At 45.0% G+C, this 10388-nt stretch overlaps 1 protein-coding gene and 1 pseudogene across 1 annotated transcript; both read left to right on the forward strand.

The window, feature by feature from the left end:
• Positions 1 to 494: 494 nt before the first annotated feature.
• LOC140223497 (uncharacterized) lies at positions 495 to 6034 on the forward strand (annotated as a pseudogene).
• A 3121-nt stretch (positions 6035 to 9155) lies between these two features.
• On the forward strand, positions 9156 to 10144 carry LOC117862422 (histone H1). Its single transcript, XM_034745897.2, has 2 exons — positions 9156 to 9375; positions 9477 to 10144. Exons 1-2 carry the CDS (start codon positions 9253 to 9255, stop codon positions 9933 to 9935), a joined length of 582 nt encoding a protein of 193 aa, XP_034601788.1. The 5' UTR covers positions 9156 to 9252; the 3' UTR covers positions 9936 to 10144.
• Positions 10145 to 10388: the final 244 nt, after the last annotated feature.

Raw genomic sequence — 10388 nt, forward strand, 5'->3', positions numbered from 1 at the left:
TTTTGCAAAATACTCTGGTGCTCCGGGTGTGCTCGAGGACGAGGTAAGCAACAGATGCTTGAACTACTACTACTGTAAGAGTGTTAGTCTGTTTGTTCTTTGCACTTGTGATCTGTAACTCCTAATCATGTTAGGAGAGTTGGAACTAGTAGTCTTGTTGTGATCTATTGTTCTATTATGTTGGTGTTCTACTGTTGTGATCTGTAACTAGTAATCATGTTAGGAGAGTTGGAACTAGTCGTTGGGTGAACCAGTAGTCTTGTGATCTATATCCTAATTATGGTCTTGTGATCTGATGGTGTACCTTGATTATGGTCTTGTGATATGTGAACTAGTAGTCTTGTGATCAGTTAGTTCTACTGTTAGTTTTTATCTTGCATATGGTTGTAACTAATATTTTGCATATGGTTGTAACTAATGTTAGTTCTATTGTGACTGTCTTTCCTTGTCTGAGGTCTTCGGTGCCCACCCGTTGAGGAACCGGGGAGCCGACAATGGCAGACTATCCAACCTGCTACAACGATGAGTTGAGTTTGATGGGGGAGATCGGAGATGATGAGCCTGACTTGGAGGCGGATCGGCGTGAGCTGCTCAACATCCCCGATGCTGATGTTCAGCCCGGTGGTGGAGATCCTCCACCGCCTGCTGCTGGAGGTGAGGTAGGAACGGAGAGTACGGGCAGCAAGAGGAGTCGTTCTTGCACCTCTAAGGTATGGGACGACTTTGAGCCACTGTACGAGGTAAAAAATAACAAGAGGGTAAGAACTAGTGCTAGGTGCCTCCATTGCAAGAAACTCTATTATGGTATTTCCTCTAGTGGTACTGGACACTTGCATAGGCACCTTCCAAGGTGCCCAGTCTTGCAAGAACCTACAAGTATGGCTCAGTCCCAACTCAAGTACAATCCTGATGTTGCTCGTATCCAGTTGTGTAGGTTGATTGCTAGACTAGACCTTTCTTGAGTCTGATGCATTTGAGGAGTATATTCAGGTTGCTCATAATCCTAGATTTAGTTCTGTGTCTAGATAAACCACCACCAGGAATTTTGCTAAGTATTTCAATGAGCGTCGTACTAAACTTGTGGCTTCTTTGCAATTTGTTTCCTCTGTTGCTCTTACCTCTGACATATGATCTGGGAATGCTAAGGAAGATTACCTTAGTGTGGTTGCTCATTATATGAATGTTGATTGGCAACTAGAGATGAGGATCTTAGGCCTTCGTTTAATTGATGTTTCTCATAATGTTGATAATATTGTTGAGCGTATTACTTCTGTTGTTACTGATTATGGTTTAACTAATAAGATATTTTCTGTTACGTTGGATAATGCATCGGCAAACACTGCCGCTATTGGTAAGCTACATCCTTCACTCTGGTTATATTGGAAAACTGTTTTTGCATCAGCGTCGTGGTTGTCACATTATTAATCTTATTGTTAAGGTTGGTCTTGATGTTTTCAAACCTATGCTTAGTACATTTAGAACTGCAATTTCATTCCTAAATTGTTCTAACCAACGTATTGCTGCATACAAGTCCTATTGCATTGCTGTTGGTGTCTGTCCTCATAAGTTTGCTTTGGACATGGATGTTAGATGGAATTCAACTTATCTCATGCTCAAGCATCTAATGCCCCATAAGAACCTATTTCATCAGTTCATAACCACTCAATATGGTTTGGTTGAAGGCCAGACAATCCTGACAGAATTACACTGGTATGTTGTTGAAAAGATTTTGTTATTTCTTGAACAATTCTACGATTCTACTATTTTTTTGTCTGGTGTTTATTATCCTACTACTCCATTAATATTGCATCATGTTTTTGAGATAGCTAGACATCTTAGTTCCTATGCCGATGATGGTGATCTCAAACATGTTGTTGCACCCATGAAGTCTAAGTTCTTAGATTATTGGTGTGATATACCTATGCTTTATTTCTTTGCATTTATATTGGATCCTAGAGCTAATATTATAAGTTTTAGCAATGTTCTTCAGCTATTGTCTCAGCTTAATGGAAATGATTATTCTTCTTACTTAACTGATGTAAGGGCTGAATTGTCTACAATATTTTTCAAGTATGATGCTAAGTATGTTTTTGTGAGTTTGCAGAGCGCCACACAGCCAGAAGACTGCTTGGGGTAAGATTTTTGATAATCAGGGTACTTCATCTGGCTATGCTGCTGCTAGCCTTGGTGCTAGCCTGGGTTCTGCTACTGCTTCCTCCTCCCTGTCTAGGAGATAATCTGCTAGTGCTTTGTTGCAAGCTGCTCATACTGGTGCCTCTCTTGCTGCTGCTTCTGAATTATCTGCCTACCTAGACAGCGATACTATCAACCAGTATGATGATGACTTCAACATATTGCACTGGTGGCATGAGCATAAGTTGTTCTATCTTGTTCTTTCTATCTTAGCTAGGGATGTTATGACTGTGCTTGTTTCTACTATATCTTCATAATCTTCATTTAGTACCACTGGCAGGATCATTGAGGAGCGGTGACGTTGTCTGACCCTTGAGATGGTGGAGATCCTGGCTTTGATCAAGGATTGGGAGCAAGTAGATTCAAGACTGCAGCATACCGTCGACGATCTAGAACTTGAAGAATCATTTGAGAACTTGTATATTGATGATTAAATGAAAACAGTAAGTGTTCTTCCATTACCTGTCATTTCTTCTATTGTAGAATAGATGAATTAGCACTTTGTTGGTGTTCTGTTGTTATTCAGTTGTGATCAGGAGCGAGCTAGAGTCATCAGTCTGTTGGTGTACTGTTGTGATGTCTATTGTTCTGTTGGAGCTAGAGTCATCAGAAAAGTAACTGAGGAAGCTAGAAGCCTACTGTTCTGTTGGTGTTCTAGTGTTCTACTGTTGTGATGTCTGATGTAATGTTGAACTTGAACATTGAACTTTGATGAGCTGGCTATACTCTTTTTATTCTTTGTAGGGTTTTCTCATGAGGTGTAAGTTTTTACCTACAAAGATTTTTAATGAGTCAGCAACACAAACAACTCAAAATAATATTTACTCCCTCCATCCCAATTTAACTACACGTCTGGGATTGGAGGGAGAAACTTAGTGCAACTGTGAAATTACCATACTACCCCTATAAAGAAGACCTGGCATCCACTGATTAGGCAGAACAAGATTACACTTGCAGTACAAAAGTACAAATCTGACACAAAAGAAATGTGTGGCAAAGAATTTCAGAGAGAAGCAATGGCTACAATAACACAACACGTGGCCATGAATAAGCACTCTACATACGCCATTATAGAAACTTCCAGCACTTGCGCCTGGCCATCCAAAATTTGAATAAGCAAACTTGGTGCCATTGGCCCCCTTTAAAATGGCATCACATGCTCCTGATGAACCCAACACAAGCCATCAAGACCCCAAATGTGCCAATCTCTATAGCATGCAGGAGAGTTCCATCTTCAACCATAACCATTAATCTAAATACAGTACCAGGGGAAGGAAGTGAAGAGCTCTTACCAGACCTAAATCAAGAGCCTGCTAATGATGAAGGAGATCAATTTCATCCCATCAAAGAAGCATAAGTGCATCCACTAAAAGGTCAGTCCCACTATCTCCAGAAAGAGCAACACGGTGGTGTGCATGCCATAGACCTCAATATTGCTGCTTGTGAGGGACAACAAGAAGAATCTCATGAAGGTAATGTTTCTCTTAGTTTCTTTACTAAAACAAAGTGTACTGTGTAAAAATAACTTTCTGCATTAATTAAAGTCCTATGACCCACCCTATTGCAGTTCTTGCTGTTGAGGACGACCATCGACAAGATGGAGATTTTAACTTTGATGCTCCACATATACAGGATGATTTTGACCTCAACTTAGAAGCTGCTGATCACCAAAATGAGCGGCAAAAAATGATCAGTAAGCCCCAATGAAACTTCAAATTTTTTCTTACTATTTCAATGATCATATCGACTCACTAAGTTGACATAGTTTTCCTAAATAACAAGATGTTGTGTTCAGCATAATTAATTGCAAGATAAGAGCACAATCATGCATATCATTCTGCTAGCCGAGTCAAAAATCATTCGGCCACTTCTAGGTGCCTTGGTAAACTCAATTTGCATAAATGAGAAAGAACATGGATCCAAAGTGTTGTAGCCTAAAAGTTGAGTCTACTTGAGTTACCATACCAAGATAATAATAATGTTTCTTTAGTATTCATTACACAGTACAAAATCAGCAACATCTGCATGAAACCCCTCAAAAGGTCCAAATATCCAACTCACCACGATAGCAACAACTTTCCTACACTATTTCAAGCAGTTCAGTAACAATGGAGACATACTGCTGCATCACTCGTTTTTAGCAACTAATTTCAGCATGATTTTTTTCTTACTATTTCAATGAGCACATCGACTCACAAACCAGATTTGAAGAAATGTCACAAAAAAGAAAGAACATTCAGACAAGATGATTTGTGCTAGTAAACATGTGATCAGATTTCTGCAAAGAATGCTCCATGATTCATAGGACTCAGGAGAATAAATTAGTTGGTTGTACATTTTGCTATTGTTATCTCACACTTTTTTTTTAGACATGATCGAGGACATGCACGACTATGGTGTGTACGCTGATGCTGTGGACATAGTCTTCGATGAGGAGGAGTTGGAGGACTCAGATGTTGAAGAAGATGAACACACAAATGCAAATAATTCACATAAGTGCAGAAATTTGACAGACACTAAAAGGCAACAAATACATGAAACATTGCTTGAGAGAAGTAATCATGGAAAATTAAAAAAGAACACTATGAATATAGTAGCTCATATGTTTCAGGTCAGTAGGTATCAAATGCATGGTGTTTGACGAAGAGTTAAGCAGTGTTGCACAAGGCATACCAGTAGATGTTAGATCACGGAGGAATAATTGTGGCCGCAAAAGGATACAAATTGATCTATCATATGTTCTTAGAGTTCCCTTGCATAGGAGGAGGACTATACGATCCCTAGCTAATGCTATTGGTATTAAGAAGAGCACTCTGCATAGATGGTTCAAGGAAAGCCGACTACGACGCCATTCCAGCACACTAAAACCTCTGTTAATGAAAGATAACAACTACGATAGTGTCTTTCCATGTTAGATCAGCGAATGCTGCCAAATGAACCCAAGTTCATTGAAATGGACAACATCATCCACATGGACGAGAAGTGGTTCAACACCACATCCAAGTACATGAAGTATTATATGCTTCCCGAGGAGGATGATCAACCCAGAACTGTGCACAATAAGAATCGCATTGGCAAAGTTATGTTATTATTAGGAGTAGGAAAACCAATATATGATGAAGCAGGTAATTGTATTTTTGATGGAAAGATAGGAGTGGCTATTTGTTAGAAAGGTACAACATACACTTGTTTCACTTTCTTGCATAAGTTTTTGTGCTACGAGTTTGTGGTCCTTACTTGGTTTCATTTACTATAGGAACCAGCAAAAAGAAGAAGCCGCAATAGAGGAAGAGGGGCCGAAGTCACCAAACCTATCAAGGTAGATTGGACTACTATGAGGTCATATCTGATCGGTAAAGTTTTGCATGCTATTGTACGACGGCGGCCACGGGAACATGCCGGAAAAACCATTTGGATTCAGCAAGATAATGCCCCTTCACATGTGCCAGTCAATGATGAAGAATTTATTGCTACTTTTGCACAGACAGGGCTAGACATACGACTCATCAACCAACCTGCCAATTCCCTAGATTTGAATGTACTAGACCTAGGGTTCTTTAATTCTCTCCAATCCTTAACCTATGACAGGATCTCTAGGAACTTGGATGACCTTATTGCGAATGTACAACTTGAGTTTGATAATTATGATCCAGAAACTTTGAATAGGGTGTTCTTGACACTACAAGGGTATTTGATTGAGGTGATGAAAGATGGTGGAGGAAACAGGTACAAGATTCCTCACATCAATAAAGATCAGCTAGAGGCACTAGGCATGCTTCCTAGAAGCCTTGGTTGTGACAGGAAGCTATATGAGGATGTGTTGGCATCGTTGGGAAACTAATTACTCGTATATCTTGTATGTTGTGATTTTGGAAGCCTAATACAGTGCTAATCATGTCTCCTAATGCTAAAAATAAAGTAGGAGTCCTTGATCATGAGAATCATGTGTAATGCTACTGTAAATTTGGAAACCGTTTAATGTGTACTAATGCTGTAAGTACAACATGTGTACTTGGTCATGTTAATCATCTATGGTACTATTGTAAATTAGAAGATCTTATGTGGTTGTTTATGCTAATCATGTGTGCCAGTAGTACTAAATACGGTAGCAAAATTTCCTAAGAGCTCGGCATGATCACTTGTATCAAAGACTTAATAACATCATCAGAGAACGTAAGCAGTCATCATAGCACATGTACACTGATTATCAGTTTATCATACAAAGCACACTTCATCTGTACATTAACAGTAGTTCATCATAAGATTAAAAGTACGAAAAGTGACAACATACACCTAGTACACAAAAGCACTTCAGCTACACAAAGTGAGAATGTACACTACATCATCGCACAAACATCAGTTAATCATGGAACCAAAGCACATCATCTACCAGTAGCAACACGATTTCAATTTATGCTTTGAACCAACAACAAATAAACTAGGGGGAAGGGGTGAAGAACAGAGGCACCATAACCTTATACATGTCGATAAAGAATTCATGGTAGAAAGGTTCCATCTCGGAAAGCACTACACCTAGGCGCGCAATCACCTCTGGGTGCAGATTCTCGCCAAGAAACTTTTTTGCTAGGTGCCCAGCTACCTCCGGGTTCATGTTGACGCCGGCAACCCCATCCGGGGCTACATCCACACCGGAAGCCTTGGCCGCGGCCACCTTAGGTGCCACATCCATGCCGGTAGTCCCGGTCGCGGCCACCGTAGGGGCCACATTCACGCCGCCCGCCCCATCCACGGCTACCGCAAGGGCCAGATCCACGTCGGCTGCCCTGTCCGCGACGATCGCAAGGGCTAGATCCATGCCGGTAGCCCCGTCCGCGGCCACCGCAAGGGCTAGCTCCACGCCGATTGCCCCATTCGCGACACCTCTTCATTTTCAGAGTCAGGGACGCACACGTCGCCCTGCGAGTTGAAGCACAAGCTAGCCCTCTTGATTCGACACCCGTGTACGTAGATCCAAGCCTCCTTAGCCGAGTCGGTGCTACTTGGCTTCATCACTGATTTGGCGGCGCCTGGCTTGATGATGTGGCCGACCGTCGCACTAGCGCCGGCGTGCATTCTAATCCCACAAGCACCAAACTTGCCGTTGCGGCTGGCCAACCTCACGAGGTCGTGGATCCCGCTGCCGACCTTCATCAGGTCAGCACCGTCGGGCCCAGCTATCTTGCCGCCTCCACGCATTCGCCGGCTATGTCGGCGGCCGCCTGTAGCCATGCTCGCAGCGATGAGGTCTTCAACGGATGGGGAAGGTGTGTGCTTGCTGTAGTAGTGGGTGGGGTGCGAAGAGCAAGGAAGCAAAGAGAAGCTTTCAGAAGGGAAGGAGAAGAGAGAGGCGTGCGCTCGCATCTCACAGGTGTCGCTCGGTGGGGATTTTTTTTTCTTTTTTTTTTGCCAACGCTCGGTGGGGATTGAAACGTGTGGATGAGAGCACTCCGACAGTTTTTCATTGTTTATTACTCCAGGGTGTTTGGATCCTGGAGTTAAAATCTAGTCCATGTCACATCGAATATTCGGATGCTAATTAGGAGGGCTAAACATGAGCTAATTACAAAACTAATTGCAGAACCCCTAGGCTAAATCGCAAGACGAATCTATTAAGCCTAATTAATCCATCATTAGCGAATGTTTACTGACCATATTGGCAAATCATGGACTAATTAGGCTTAATGGATTCGTCTCGTGATTTAGCCTAGGGGTTGTGAATTGGTTTTGTAATTAGCCTATATTTAATACTCCTAATTAGTATCAAACATTCGATGTGACAGGGGCTAAAGTTTAGCCCGAGGATCCAAACACCCCCTAAGAAACGACCAATGAAGCAAAGATGCGAAAGATCCATCAAGGACCCAGATCTTGTTTAGATAGCTTGTTTTATTTATTTTGTCTCCTTCTTTGTCTCTTGGGACCTCTTGTGACTCTTTTGTAAACTTTTATTAATATATTTACAATTAGTAGGTGGCAACCCCTCCTGTTCTTCTAAAAAAGACGACTCAGTTGTAGAAGGAGAGGTAGAGCCACCGCAGCGCCGAGCTGACACCCGCTGAAGCCGAAGCTGCGGTGAGAGGAACAAGACGCCACGACGGGGAGCTTCGGCATCATCTACAGCAGCAGGAGCTCCCTCCGGCGAGCCTTGACGCGGAATGCGGGGCCGAGGACCCCGGTTAAGGTTGGGTGAAAAAAAATCGCAGGGCGCCGATTGGTTGTAGCGTGGGAAGAGGCTGAGGACACGCGGCGTATGAAGAATAGTCGCCTCTTTGGTTTTATTAGTAGTATAGTATGGAATGATTAAACGAACTAACAGGGAGATGAAACCGCACACGTTTTTACTTGCTAGAAATTAGACTTATGCTCGATCTGTATGCTTAGCTATTTTCTACTATCCTATCTTATCCATGCGGCATTTCTTTACTAGCTAGAGGCCCAGAGCTACTACGGGCGGGCCCAACTCACGACTCCGATACAGTCACAAAACGAGAGGCCCAAGGGCATTTTGGTAATCCCAGCTCAACGAAATTCGAAATGTCCCGAAAATTCCACGTACACCAGCATCCAGATTGAGAACCCAAGGCCTGAAACCACGCGCAAATCCGCGTCTCTCAGTTCGCGCCTGCACCTGCTCCACCAACACCGGGAGAGGCAACTCCAACCGCACGTCCCCACCGCGAGCCCCACCGCTCCACCGGTCCACCGTGCACGGGTTCCACCGACACGCGTCCGCGCGGTTTTGTTGCTAGGTGGAAATCCCATTTCCGCTGCGGGCGTCGGGCGGCGCACCCCGGCCCTCCCCCGCCCGCACCGCCCACTCCATCCAACGGCTGCGATGCGCTCAGCGCCCCTCACGCGGATCACGATCCGTGGCGCTGCCCCTCCAGCCAATTAAGACGCGGAACGCCCCTCCCGCCGGATCGCTGCCTGCCCCGCTTATAAATCGGGGCGACCCGGTCCCTGCGAATCTATCCATTCACAACTCAAGCTTCCGAAATCGTAGTAGCGCTTACACAGCTGCAGTTTCTAGAGCCCTCCCTGCCTTTCGAGCTCGCCACCATGCCTGCCCTCGCCAAGCCCGCCTCCCGCCCCGCCAAGACGGCCGCCGCGCCGAAGCCGAAGCCCGCCGCCGCCAAGCCCAAGGCCGCCGCAGCCGGCGCCTCCCACCCGCCCTACTTTGAGGTGAGCTTTGTGCCCTTGTCGATTCGCGTCTGGTTTCGTCTCTGATTTGGATTGCGTTCGAACTTGGGGGCTGATCGAGATTCTTTGTTTGTTCCGTGCAGATGATCAAGGAGGCGATCACGGCGCTCAAGGAGAGGACCGGCTCGAGCTCCCACGCCATCGCCAAGTACATGGAGGACAAGCACGGCGCGTCGCTGCCGGCCAACTACAAGAAGATGCTCTCCATCCAGCTCCGCGGATTCGCCGCCAAGGGCAAGCTCGTCAAGGTCAAGGCCTCCTACAAGCTCTCTGACGCTGCCAAGAAGGACTCCCCCAAGGCCAAGCCCGCCGCCGCCAAAACCGCCGCGGCCAAGCCGGTCAAGGCCACCGCCAAGCCCAAGAAGACCGCCGCAGCCGCCACCAAGCCCAAGAAGACCGCCGCCGCCGGGACCAAGCGCAAGACGCCGGAGAAGAAGAAGATTGTTGCGAAGCCGAAGAAGTCCCCCGCGGCGAAGGCCAAGGCCAAGCCCAAGACCGTCAAGTCCCCCGCCTCCAAGAAGGCCCGGAAGGTCGCCGCATGAGTCTGTTCCATAGGTCGTAGCTCTGATTGTGGTGGTTGTGCCTAGGAGTTGTACAAACGAAGTGCGTGCCAGAAATGTCTAATCGTGTGTGGTGTTAGGCAAGGTGTTATCTATCCGGGTCGGTGTTAGTGTAGCTGATGGTTAGGTTTCTTGTGATGGAGATGTATCTCGCTCTCTTAATATATGAAATGAACTTGCCGTTCCCTCAATTCGAAACATGGACCCGGGATTGTTTGGTGCCCCAATCTGAGCAGCGGTGTTCTGAACTTCTCTCTTTTGAATTTAGCATTGGAAGGGGATTTGGTTTCTTATGAACTTTTCGATCTCGGAATGCTTTTGAATATGGAGCGAGTGGTTCGTCGGAACCTCTTGTGCCTGAAATGATTCTGTGCAGTGACTATTCCCATGCCTCGCATATCAATTTTTGGTTTTGGTATGTATTTTGTAAAGTGA

The sequence above is a fragment of the Setaria viridis genome, chromosome 7, assembly GCF_005286985.2.
Source record: "Setaria viridis chromosome 7, Setaria_viridis_v4.0, whole genome shotgun sequence".
In the NCBI taxonomy this organism is placed as follows: Eukaryota; Viridiplantae; Streptophyta; class Magnoliopsida; order Poales; family Poaceae; genus Setaria; species Setaria viridis.